Raw genomic sequence first — 13,807 nt, 5'->3', positions numbered from 1 at the left:
GAAATTCAAAGAGACAATGGTAAGATTACTAATGATCATGTTGAAATAAATGAGACTTTCTCTAGGTTCTATTCTAAGTTGTACAGCTCTGATTTGATCAAAGACTGACATTCTCTACAGCAATTCCTGGTTGCTTTGACTATTCCTACTGTTTCTTCAGAGAATATATTAAAGTTGGAACAGCCTAACTCTGTAGTCTTGCAAGGTCCTTGGTCCGGACGGCTTCCCTGCGGAGTTTTAGAAATAATTTTCCCAGTTACTGATACCCCATTTGAACTCTGCCTTTACTCAATCCTTAGTTAGTGGGAAACTGCCTGAAACTTTTTATGAAACCTTAATCTCTTTTACTGCTAAAAAGAAAAAGGACCATTTAGACTGTTCCTCCTATCGACCAATTTCTCGTTTAAATACTGACACCAAGGTATTCTCTAAGATTTTAGCTAGTAGGTTAGAGAATATTATGCCTTTAGGTATTTCTGAAGATCAAACTGCGTTTATTAAGGGACATTACTTATAATTTAATATTCGAAGGTTGTTAGATATTCTTTATACTCCTACAGTTTCGTCCTCTGAATGTATTATTTCTTTAGATGCGGAAAAGCTTTTGATAGAGTAGAATGGGAATATTTATTCAGTGTATTAGATATATTTAATTTTGGTCCTCTGTTTATAAATTGGATTAAAATAATACATTTATCTTCTACAGCTTCAGTTTTTTACTAATTCAATTAAACCAAAACCTTTAAGTTGTAATATGGAACTAGGCTGGGATGTCTCTCAGCCCATTATTATTTAATTTAGCTTTGGGACCTTGAGCTGTGGCTTTTTGCCAATCAGCTGATGTCTCAGGAATCACAAGAGTAGGAAATGTTAACAAGGTGTCATTTTATGCAGATGTCCTTTTGTTGTATATATCTAATCCTAATCGGTAGATTCCATCCATTTTATCACTTCTTTATTAATTCAGGTAATCTTCAGGATATAAATTGAATTTGCAGAAGAATGAGCTTTTTGTTTTGAGTTCTTCTTGGTTCTCTAGATTCCTCTATTCCTTTTAAAAAAGCTAAAAATCAGTTCAATTATCTAGGTATTTCTATTACTAAGAAATGCAATAATTTGTTTAAAGAATTTTTTTTAACCTTAATAAGTCATGTTAAGAAGTCCTTGACACAGTGGTCCTCCCTTTCAATGAAATTAATTGGGTGTGTCAATATTATTAAGATGAATATACTTCCTAATTTCTTATATATTTTTTCAAGCTGTATCTTTTTTTGTTCCCAAATTCTTTTTTGATTCATTGGATTCTATCCTATCTTCTTTTATATGGAAATATAAATGCCCCCATCTTAGGAAAGCCTTCCTTCAAAATATTTTTTAAAAACTTGCTTTTGGGATTACCGAACTTTAGATTTTATTAATGGGCAGCTAATATTAGACACATTAATTTTTGGATTCATCATAAGGAAAATTTAAGTGTATCAAATTGGATTAATTTAGAAATTAAATCTACCAAAATATTCTATTCTTTTGATACTTGGAGCACCTTTACCTTTTTTTGGCATCCAAATTAACTGATAATTTTGTTGTTAGACATACATTGAGAATCTGATTTCAATTTAGGAAACATTTTGGGTACCATAGATTTTTATTAATTGGTCCTATTTTAGGTAATTCATTTTTTTAACCTTCGGTTCAAGAAGGTTATCATCAGTGGTTAAATTTAGTAACCAATCTTTTTCAGATATTTTTACTGACCAACATCTTGCTTCTTTTGAACAATTATCCACCAAATTTAAAATACCCACACATCTTTTTTTTCCACTATAGGTTAGGAGTTTTTTTTAAAATTCTTTCATTTTGAAGCTCCCCAAAGACCTGGAACTTATAGGGATAGGAATGATTTACAAGAAATCTCTCTCTGAAGACCACAAGAAGTTTCCTGAGCGGTAACCATTTACCTTTCGAGCACCAAAGCCTGGTGCACTTCATAAATGTTTAATTCTACGCACAGTATAAGAATTGCCTGCAACCAGTAAACTTGGAGGAATGAGAAGTGAGATTGGACTGTGAATCAAGGAACTTTTCTGAACGTACGTACACGTGCGCTTAGAGTTATAAGGGGGTTAAGTTAGGTTACTTAAGTTAATAGTGATAAGATAAAGTTTGATCCTGTTTTCATGTTTAAAGATAATTAAGATCACAAGACAAAGGAACAGAAGCAGGACACTAGGCCCATCGAGTCTGTTCCGTAAATCTACACTAAGCTACTCTACACTAGTTCCAATTTCCAGCCTTTTCCCCATATCCCTTGATTCCCTCACTAATGAGATACTTGTCTACTTCTTGTTTAAATACTCCCAGTGATCTGGCTTCCACTGCTGTATGCATCAGTGTACATCTTGTAGCAATACGCTGGTGGAGGGGGGTTAGAATGGACAGAACCAGCACTGCATTCCTATTAATCTGTTCCACATTTGCTCTCTGAAAATGCTTTCCATTCTGAAATGTATTTTTGTGAATTAGGGCAAATTCGTCCGCTAATCTAGCTGTTTGCCGCCACGTCCCCACATCTCTCATCAAGGTATAATTTAATCTCATTTGGAACACCTTTTAATTTCCTCAATTAATATCAATTCTCTCAATCTGTCAAAATCATTATTCATTCGTTTTGAGGTGCACCAACAGTCAAAATGTACAGATTTCTTCAGAGCAAAATCCATATAAGATTGATTCCATGTTTTCACCAAACTCCTAAATTTTTGTCTATATGCTTATGGGACCAACTCATAAGCTTTCAATACTGCCTGTTTAACAGTATTATAATTTGCCACTTGCTCTGGAGTCAGGTTACAGGATGCCAGTTGTGATTTTTCTCTCAATACACTTTGGAGCATTAGAGGCCACATTTCTTTTGGCCATCTTGAGCTCTCAGCCACCTTTTCAAAAAGCTGAAAATATGTATCTATATCTCTCTCATCAAAAGGAGGAGCTAGATTTACCTCTCTACCAGCCAAAAATCTCTCTTCAGGAGTTACCCTTACTTCTCTCCATTTTGAACTCCTCTAATTGAAAGAGTCTGTCCTTTTCAATTTCCTTGTTCCGTCTTTCAGCTACCTCTAACTCATGTTGTTGTCTCTGCAACTCAAAATTATGTTTCTCTCTTTCTTCTTCCACCCTCAATTTCTCCAATTCCATTTGCAATTCAACAGATCTATCCTCTGGAAAATTTTCCAAGACTTTCCGAACAAATCTTCCCTCACCTATAGATTTCACTATAATCCTCTGTATTTGTACTTTCCTCATCCAATGCTTAACTTCAGTCAGTTTTAATGCCTTAGAAATAGTCATCAGTTCCTCTTTTCTCTTGCTCTTCAGTTCTGCAGGTGATGGTTGTGACAAAAATGTATCAACCTCCATTGCTGCTGTTTTTCCAGACACAAACTTTAAATTAGCTTGTAAAAAAAAACCCAATTAACTAACAAATCGCAAAACTCCATGTTCAAATTCTAAAGGACGAGTCCCCATAAAATGTTACGGAGTCCAGAGGACCCCAAAACCCAGCAGCAATAGATAAGCACCAAATTTAAACACAAGTTGCTTTTAATTATTTTTACACATGAAAACAGAATCAAACTTTAACTTATTACTATCAACTTACTTAGCCCCCCTCTAATTCTAAGATTGTAGAAAAGTTCTTTGGTTCACAGTCCAATCTCACTAGTTGCAGACACTTCTTGTACTGTGCACAGAGGTTAGCATTAATAAAGTTCACCAGGCTTTGGTGCTTAACAGTGTTAGGTCTGCTTTGTTCATGAATGAGTGAGTCAAACACCAGACTGAGTCGAAATCAAGGTTCTTTGTTCTTTATTGCCGGATTGTAACACTTGCAACTAACAGTGTTAGTTGGAGAAGGCGCATTCTGTCGTTATCAGCAAGTGGTGTTTTTTTACATAAATCTTCGTCCGCGAAGCCAAGCCAAAGAGGATACGTACTTAGTAAATTATCATACCATGACATTGTCCAATGAATAAACTGTTGCTATCCTTCTCTGCTAGCTTCCTGCACATCAATTTGTCATCCCCACTCTTATCTTGAGAGTACAAGGTCACAACTGCATCTTGTTATGGCCCAGCACTGGGTGACTCCTTCTACATTCCCAGCTCATGATGTTTTTACCTAACAACAGGCAAATGGTTACCACTCAGGAGGGTTCTTGTTGTTTTTCAGAGAGATATTCCTTTGTTCCAGGACATGCACAACAGATTCCTTTTTAATCAGTCTTGCTGATGAAACTTGCCCCCTTCAGGGTTCTCCAGATGATCCTCTTTCTTTCAGGTTACCACAGAGTTCCCTTCAGACAGTAAGTCTTCTCCTTTGACCAGACAGTCTTCCAAAGTTTGCCAGCTTGTCCCTCTGGAACCAAACTTTCTGTCTCTCCTCTCTCTCAGTCCCTCCCTCTCTGAGAGCAAAGCTGTTCTCCCTCTGCCTGCAAAGATCACATGCTCTTCCAGGCAAGCTGCTGCCATATGTTGCTACTTTGTTGCCTTTTGCAAAATAGCACTCTGCAAAAATTCTGTGTTTTCAAATGTTTGTGTGCAACCTGCTCTACAATCATCCCAAACCACCTCTAAATACTCTGCACAGGTGGAGCTCAATCTTGTTAAAGTGAGGTTTTGGAAGGTCAAACTTGAAGACAGAGAGCATGGTTAATGGTAGGATACTTGACAGTGTGGAAAAACTGAGGGATCCTTGGGTCCAAATCCAGAGATCTATAAAGACGCTGTGCAGTTTGATAGGAGAGTTAAGGCCACCTATGGTATGCTGGGCTTCAACAATTGGGGGATTAAGGTCAAGAGTGGTGAGGTAATGTTGCAGGTCTGTAAGTCTCCTGTGAAACCACACTTAGAATATTATTTCCAGTTCTGGTCACCCCATTACAAGAAAGATGTGGAAACTATGGAGAAGGTGCAGAGGAAATTTACCAGGATGTTGTCTGGATAGGAAAATACGTCTTATGAACTAGAGCTTTTTTCTTTGGATCATTGAAGGATGAGCTGACTTAAAGGTCTGAAATAATTATGAGAGGCATACACAAGGTAGACAGCTTCTTTTCCAGGGCAGTTGTAACGACACCAGAGAACATCCGTAGAAAGTGAAGGGAGGGGTTTAGGGGATAATTGGGAGTAAGTTTATTTAAATACAAGGAGAGTTGTGGGTGTCTGGGTACTGGGCAGATCTGGGTTGTGACAGCATGACCATAACAATTAACTCATGATTTAGGCTGGTGCAGTATAATTTTCTTCACCAGCTATATTTCACGCTGCAGAAATTGAAAAAAGGTAAACCGGAAATTTTGGATCAATGTTTCAGGTGCGGCATAGAGACAGGATCTCAACCTGGTCATGCTCCAACTAGGCCAGGCCCGAGAGAAAATTACAGATAAATAGTTTCCTCAGGACCCAGAGTTGTTCTTGTTGGGAAACATCATGGACATCAAACTTACAATGAAACTGTCCAAATTTCAAATTCAATTTGAACCCTAACCCTAATCATGGCGGTGGCCAGGAAGTGCTTAGCAGTTACTTGGAAGTTGGACTCTCATCTGGCCATTGCGCACTGGATTATGGAAATGCAGAGCTGTGTTCCCTTGGAGAAGATCACTTATAACTTAAAGAAAAAATATAAAATCTTTCTTAAAATCTGGCAACCCTACCTGTGTTACATAGGCTCAAGGATATAGGTGCAGTCCTTTGCACTCCCCCCCCACCTCCCCCAATCCTTCCCTTCTCAGGGGGTTGGTGGGGTGGGGCATTCCAATCAGGTCAAGTTGAGATGAATGTAAGAGGCCTTAAAGATGGGCGTTGAGCTCCGACAAACCCTGTTGCTAATATATTTTTCTTTTTCCTTTTTTGTCCTTGATAGGTAGAGTCTTGTTTTTTTTTATGTTAAACAAGTGACTTTGTCATTTTATGTCAGTGAAATCCTTTATCTACATGGTCAATGTATTCCGTTCTTTTTGTCAGTTTGTGTTGTAGGGGAGGGAGGGATAAAACCAGACTCAGTAGAGAGAATGTAAACATACTTGACAATTGTGAATTATTGAAATTGTCTGAGTTTGGAAAAATTATAAATATTAACAAAAAACAGGCCCTTCAACCCATCATGTCTATCTATACTGTACTAATCTCACTTGACAACATTAATTCCACAACCCTCTATACCCTGTTCATTCAAGTACAGCATGGCCCTATTATAACATGATTCTTTGGGTCCATAAAATCTCATCATGAAGAAAGCGGGGTCGCCCTAAATCGGGTTTCCTGCGAGAGCCCAAAGCCCCCTCTCCTGTCGGGAGTGGGAGCCCAATGTCTCCGATCCTGCCTGGGAGCCCGATATTCCTGCTCCTGCCCAGGAGCTTGACGCCAGAGTCCAATGACTCATTGCTTTATATCCATCGAATTATATCCAAATTCACGTTAAATAGTTTTCACTGTACCAGTTTAGAAGCCTCAAACATTGTTCCTGCCTCCACCACATTCCAGACACCAACAACACTTTGTGAAACATTTACCACTCAATCTCTTTGAACCTCCCTCATTCACTTTAATCACTAGTTTACGTATTGCTACTATGGGAAACCAACTCTGGCTAACTACCAAACACATTGGAGCAGAATTCAGCTCTGCAGCACAGAGTCTACACGTCATTCCATCATGGCTGATTTACTTTTTCAATCCCATTCTCTGCTTTCTCCCCATAACCCTTAATTTTCTGCTTAATCAAGATCCTAACTACCTTTCTTGTATTCTCTAGCCCTAGACTCATCACCATATAAAACCTCTCCATGTCCACTCTATCCACTCCTTTTCAGTATTGTAACTGATTTGTGTTAACCTTTAATTTAATCTTATATTTTTTATAAAAATGTTTTAGTAAAGTATTTGCCATCTAAAAGGTCTGAACCTGCTGTCTGACAGCCCCCTCCTCACTGCCTGAAGCCCCCCCAGTGCGGGACTGAGAAGCTGGGGCGGCCAGTGGGGGAGAGCGGGGATGGGGCGGCTGTCCCTGAGAATCATGACTTATCGAAAGCTCTCACCTTTTAAATTTAGCAGGATTTTGTGTGTGTGCGTAAGCCCCATACTCCCCTGCCAGCCGCTCCAGCCCCATACGCCCCCACCGACCGCCCCAGCCCTGCAGCCCCCCCATCTGCCGCCCCAGCCCCATAGTTCTATGCCGGGGGACTGTCAGGCAGCAGGGAGGGTAGGTGTCAGCAGCGGGAAGGGTAGGTTTTGGCTGTCAGCGGTTCTCCAGCTGACTGTCAACAGCCTGCCTGCTGCTAGGCACCTGTAAACTGCTAGCAGCTTTGCCCGAGCTGCTTTCAGGTCCAACGAGGGATTCTTGGAGCAGGATATTATACCAACAGGAGAAAGGTTAGGTAGGTAAACCTCCTGGCCGGGTTCTCCACTTTCAGGTGGCCACCCAACAGCCACATACGAGTACAACAGGCTGCTTTACAGTCAGGTATTGTGGCCATTGTACTAAGTGAAGAGTGTTCATTCTTGGAGTCGCAACATTTTGGACAGACAGAGCTAATGGATTTCAAGTGGGTCTTAATTATTTAAGAACTGCTGAAGGAAGCCATCTGTTTTTAATCAAAGCCACTTAGCCTCTTGAACAGAGATGAGGTCCGAGGTTGTTATGGATATGAAATGGTTTTGAAAAAGGAACAGAATTTTGGTAGAACTGATAGTCATGTGGTTTCCAAGAATTGGGACTCACCTTGGTGATGATGTAATGGTCGCAAGATTTGCAGAAATCTATTATTGACATTTTGAGTTCAGTTTTGGAAGAGTTCAGTTTGGAGAGTACAGAAATCAAAACCCCTGTGACACAGAAGTTGAAACCTTGTGAAAGACATGGTTGAGTTACATTAACCAGAACTGGTGCTGTTGTGTGTTATTCCTGGGAAAAGGGGAACAAGGAATCAGCAGCTTTTGAAATAAGAATGACCACTTTGCTGTCTCTTTGGAAAAGAGGACAGATTTCTACTGGGTCAATTTTTGTTTGGGCACTTCCTTGTCTGGTTTGTGACTTCATTGTAGAAGAAGATAACCACGTTTGTTTAACCCATGACTGGGTTTATGAATTCATTATGGAAGAAAATAGCCACATTGTGAGTAAAGGGACCTGAAGATATAATGTTTAAAAGCTCTTTATAATTATTTCTGAACTGAGAGTTTAAGACCTTCAAGCAAAACTAAAATGATGCTGAACTTTTAGAGATTGACTTTTTAGAGTGGGACTTTAATTATACACAAACAAACATTTACATTTGCAGATAGTGGGGTTAAGTTAAGTAAGTTTAGAGATATGTAAGAAATGTCATGTTGTAAATAGTTTAATTAAAAAACTAATTATCATTGTTTGGTAAATTTTCCAATGTTAGTTGTTAGTTCGTAACGGTGATCAGAGTTTCAAAGAGAAAGCCCCTAAGTCTTCTAAACTCCAGTGAGTCCAGTCCCAGAGCCATCAAATGCTTCTCATATGAAACCCTTTCATTCCAGGGATCACTCTTGTGAACCACTCTGGATCCTCTCCATTGCCAACACATCCTTCTTTCGAAAAGGGCTCCAAAACTGCGTACAATACTCCAAGACAGTCTGATGCCACATAAAGCTTCAATACTACAACATTATATTATACAGGGTGGTATGATTAGTGTAGCACTTGTGCAACGCTGTTACAGTGCCAGTGATCAGGACTGGTCTTCAAATCTTGCGTTGTCTATAAGGAGTTTGTATGTTCTCCCTGTGCCTGTGTGGGTTTTCCTGGGGGCTTTGGTTTCCTCCCACCATACAAAAACGTACAGGGGCTGTAGGTTAATTGGGTGTAATTTTGCGGCACGCGTTCATGGGCCAAAATGGCCTGTTACCTTGCTGTCTGTCTAAATTTTAAAAAAATCCGTGAAATATTCTAATCCTCTCAAAATGAATGCTAGCACTGCATTTGCCTTCCTTACTGTGACTTTACCTTCAAATTAACCTTTGGTGAATCTTGCATGAGGACTCCCAAGTCCCCCTGTGCCTCTGGTTTCTGAACGTCATTCATTTTGAAAATAGTTTATACCTTTACTCCTTTCACTAAAGTGAATTATCATACACTTCTATACACTTCATCCTATCTGCCATTTCTTGGCCAAATCTCCAAACTTGTCTAAGTCCTTCTGCAGACTCGGTGCTTCCTTAACAATACTTATAAATTGGCAAGAATATCTCCTCCACCATCTCCATCAGCACTGGAGAATCACAGGGCTAATTACTTGGCTCCCAACTCTATTCACTTTAGATCTGACTGTGTGACTCGGTACAACAATTTACAAATTTGTTGATGATACCGCAGTAGTGGGCTGTGTAAAAAGGGTTGATGAGACCATTTCCTGGATCCAACATACTAATGTCGTCATGAAGAAAGCACGTCAGCACCTCTACTTCCTCAAGAGTTTGCGTAAGTTTGGTATGACATCAGAAATCCTGGCAAACTTCCACAGACATGAAGTGGAACTTGCGGTGACCAGCTGCATCATGTCCTAGTATGGAGGCACCAATACCTCTGAGAAGAAAGCCCTGCAAAAGCTAGTGGATGAGGACCTGTATATCACAGACAAAACTCTCCTCACCATCAAGAACATCATGGAATGCTGCAATCAGAGAACAGTTGCAATCAAGGATTCACACACACCACAATGTACTCTGTTCTCGTTGTTGCCATCAGGATGGAGGTATTGGTGTCATAAGACTCATACCACCAGATTCAGGAATAGTTGCTAACCCTCCACCATCAGATTCTAAAAACAACTAACTCAGAGAGTTTTGATGAGGCTCTATGGGGCACTAGTGAGGCATGCTAGTGTGCAGTTTTAGGTCCCTTATCTTAGAAGGGATATAATGATGTTGGAGAGGGACATCTTAAAGATTGGTGGGCATCTGCTTAGAACAGAGATGTGGAGGAATTTCTTCAGCCAGAGGGTGGTAAATCTGGAATTTGTTGCCTCCAGTGGTTGTGGAAGCCATGTCATTGGGTGTATTTAAGGCAAAAATTGTTGATTAGTTAGGGCCTCAAAGGTTATGGAGAAAAATTTGGGTAGTGAGGCTGAATGGTAAAATGAACCAGCTCATGATTAAATGGCAGGGCAGACTTGATGGGCTATTTCTGGTCCTATGTCATATGGTCTTAAAAACTATGATGGAACTGAACAGTTGGTGAACCTGGCAACTGCAAGTTGGAAAATGTGGAAGAGACTCAAAGACTAACCTTCAGTTTTGTAGGAGTGGGCCGATGCCGTTTCTTCACTTCGATCCAGGTGTCAGAGTCTAAGTCTGGGAGGCTAGTTGAAAGTCCTTTTGGCAAAGTCTTCAAGTTACTGGGTTCTTCAGTCTTGGAACTCGCAGTACTGCCAGCTTGAGGAGAACCTGGGGCCGACTCTTAAACATAGAGAGCCAGTGTGAGAGAAATAAATTCTATATCAAATGGTTACTGAAAGCAGAAATATCTGTGATACATCAGCCTAAAAATCAGTCAACCAGTTAGCTTTGTAAAGCTCAACCAATTAACTGGTGCTAAAATTCATGTGATAGTCTCAACCTTACCTGTCTGTTTTTTGTATGTCTGCCCAGGAATGAATTCTGGGCAATTCAGTAGTCGTGTGAAATCTGTCTCTGGGAGAGGCCATTTTTCAGGGTTTTCTTTCTTCCGTAATTTTTTATCCACCACTTCAACTTCAGTGCTGTCCTGTAAAGCCTGAGCAAAATGGCACAATTTGGTAAGAGGTCAACATTAGGCCAAAAATATTATCAGAATGTAAAAGATTAACAAATAGGGCCATATTTGGCAGATGAGCCCTGAGAAGAAATTGCAGAGCCATAAATCAGGGGGCAGGGTTTGGTGGTTCAAGGACCTCTGGTCTGGGAGCAGAGTTAATGTGAATTAGAACAGAGATGTAGTCAGATCGTGGAACGGATTAAAAGCTATATGTGGAGGGGGGATTTTAATTTTCCCAACATTGACTGGGATTGCTTTGTGGAAGAATCTTAGATTGGGAGGAATTCATAAAAGCATCGAAGAGGGTTTTTGAAGCAGCATGTACAGCACCTGCTAGCGATGAGTGAGGGCCATGCAACTAGCCAGTGTGTTCACAGACATGTTCAACCTCTCATTGTGGCAGTCAGAGGATCCCACTCAGCTTCAAAAGGGCATCAATCATCCCGGTACCCAAGAGGAACAGTGTGAGCTGCCTCAAAGACTTCTGCCCAATAGCACGAACTTCTACTGTGATGAAATACTTTGAGAGGCTGGCCATGGCCAGAATTAACACCCACCGAGGCAAAAATCTGGACCTACTGCAATTCGCCTATTGTCACAATTGCTTCACAGCAGATGCAATATCGCTAGCTCTCCACTCTGCCCTGGATCATGTCAAAAAGAGCAATTCATACACACGGCTGTTCTTCACTGACTACAACGCGGCCTTCAATACTATTATTCCCTCAGCACTGGTCACGAGGCTACAAACTGTAGGCCTCTGCACCCACCCCCCAACCCCCGCAAATGGATGCTTGATTTTCTCATCTGAAGACCACTGTCGGTACGAATTGGAAACAACGTCTCCTCCTCACTGATTATCAACACAGGCACACGCCAAGGATGCATACTTAGCCCACTGCTCTACTCATTCTACACCCATGACAGTGTGGCCAGGCACAATTCCAAGGCCATCACCAAGTTTGCCGATGACACCACAGTTGTTGGCAGAATCACAAACGGCAATGAGGAAGCGAACAGGAAGGAGGTAGAAGTAGATTAGCTCGTTGAATGGTGTAACAACAGCAAGCTTGCACTCAACATCAGCAAAACCAAGGAGATGATGGTGGATTTCAGGAGGAAGTTAGAGGAACACAACCCAGTCCTCATCGAGGGCTCAGTAGTAGAGAGGGTCAAGAACTTCAAATTCCTGGGTGTCAACATCTCCGAGGATCTGTCCAGGAGCCTCCACATTGATACAATCACAAAGAAGGCTTGCCAGCGGCTACACTTTGTGAGGTGTCTGAGGAGGTTCAGTATTTCACCAAAGACGCTCGTAAACTTCCATAGGTGTACTGTGGAGAACATTCTGGCAGGTTGCATCACTGCCTGGTATGGAGGCTCCAACTCTCAGAACAAGAATAAACTCCAGAGGTTGTTAACTCAGCCTGCGACATCATGGGCTCGACTTCACTCCGTCGAGGGCATTTACATGGGGCGGTGTCTTAAAAAAGCAACCTCTATCCTCAAAAACCCTCACCACCCAGGCCATGCCTTCTTCACTCAGACCCAGGGGACATCCCCCTAATGCTCCTCAGAAGACTAATCACTTCCTTTCTTGATCTTCAAATGCCCTGATGCATGAACATTCTTCACATTATGCTCACGATCACTGTCCATCTCAAGGTAGGCGCTGATACAAATGCTCATTTAGTACATCACTCACTTTCTCTGACTCCAAGCATAAATTTCCATCTTTGCCCAAGCAGTCTTATCCTCTTCCTAGTTGTAGAACCGTAGAACATTACAGACCAGAAACAGGACCTTTCAGCCCTTCTATTCTGTGCCAACCCACTTTTCTGACTAGTCCCACTGACCTGCACCTAGTCAAGAGCCCTCCTTATCTCTCCCATCGATGTACCCATCCAAATTCTTCTTAAATGTTAAAATTGAGCCCGCACTCACCATTTCAGCTGGCAGCTCGTTCCACACCTCCACCACTCTGTGAAGATGTTTCCCCTTATGTTACCCCTAAGCTTTACCCCTTTCACCAGAAACCGATGTCCTCTGATTTGCATCTCACCTACCCTAAGTGGATAAAGCCGACCTATATTTACTCTGTCTGTCCCCATCATAATTTTAAATAACCTTATAAAATCTCCCCTAATTTTTCTACGCTCAGGGAACAAAGTCCTAATCTGTTTAACCTTTCCCTGTAATTCAGTGCCTGAAGTCCAGGCAACATCTTAGGATATCTTTGCACTCCTTCTGTTTTATTGATGTCTTTCCTGTAGTTAGGTGACCAAAACTGCACACAATACTCCAAATTTGGCCTCACCAATGTCTTCTTCAACTTTACCATAACATCCCAACTCCTATATTCAATACTCTGATGTATGAAAACCCTCTCTACATGGGGGTACCAGAATTCCTCATCCCTTTGTTATACTGCACTCAATTGCCTACCATTTAACATTGATAAAAATGTTCTGTACAAATTCAGAAACATTCTGGACCCTTGGCACCAAGGATGCAGCACCTCCTTGCAGTGTTTCAGAGTCCTGTCCTGGCCGCTGATAAAACTCTTTGATGGGTCAATCCCTGCAGCGGCATTGAAAGTGGTATACTTATTAATGAGGGGAATGGCCACTACCTGCATTCTCCCTTTACTCTTCCTAGAGATCACCCATCTGCCTGCAGCTCAGGCGTGACCACATCACCATAGCTGCAATCTATGACCTTCTCTGTCTTCGGATAATCCTGTGAGAGTTCAGCCAACTCCAGCTACAATTTCAGAACACAGTCATTGATGAGTTTCAGTGCATGCACCTCGCAAATATTGTCCCAGGGCACTGAAAGTCTCCCTGATAGCCACATTCTGCAAAGAGCAAATCTCTGCCCTAATGATACCCCTACACCACTGAGCTAAGCTACATTAAGTCTGAAAAGCCAAAAGAACTGACCTGTTCTTACCTGACCCCACGCTCAGTGTTCTTTATGAAGCCTCTTG

At 41.2% G+C, this 13,807-nt stretch overlaps 1 protein-coding gene across 9 annotated transcripts in view; it reads right to left on the bottom strand.

Annotated features, from left to right (window-relative positions):
- LOC138743093 (la-related protein 1-like) overlaps positions 1–13,807 on the bottom strand; it is a 180,963-nt gene that overhangs the window by 46,604 nt on the left and 120,552 nt on the right. For all 9 annotated transcript variants that reach the window (XM_069897907.1, XM_069897909.1, XM_069897908.1 and 6 more), the window contains 2 exons: positions 10,647–10,797; positions 10,312–10,481 (listed from right to left, as the gene is read on the bottom strand). In XM_069897907.1, coding sequence (XP_069754008.1) covers positions 10,312–10,481; positions 10,647–10,797 — 321 coding nt within the window. The remainder of the gene's footprint in view (positions 1–10,311; positions 10,482–10,646; positions 10,798–13,807) is intronic.

The sequence above is a fragment of the Narcine bancroftii genome, chromosome 9 (genome assembly GCF_036971445.1).
Source record: "Narcine bancroftii isolate sNarBan1 chromosome 9, sNarBan1.hap1, whole genome shotgun sequence".
NCBI classification, from domain to species: domain Eukaryota; kingdom Metazoa; phylum Chordata; class Chondrichthyes; order Torpediniformes; family Narcinidae; genus Narcine; species Narcine bancroftii.
Note: the sequence above shows the minus strand (reverse complement) of the source record. Positions and strands in the feature narration are given on the sequence as shown.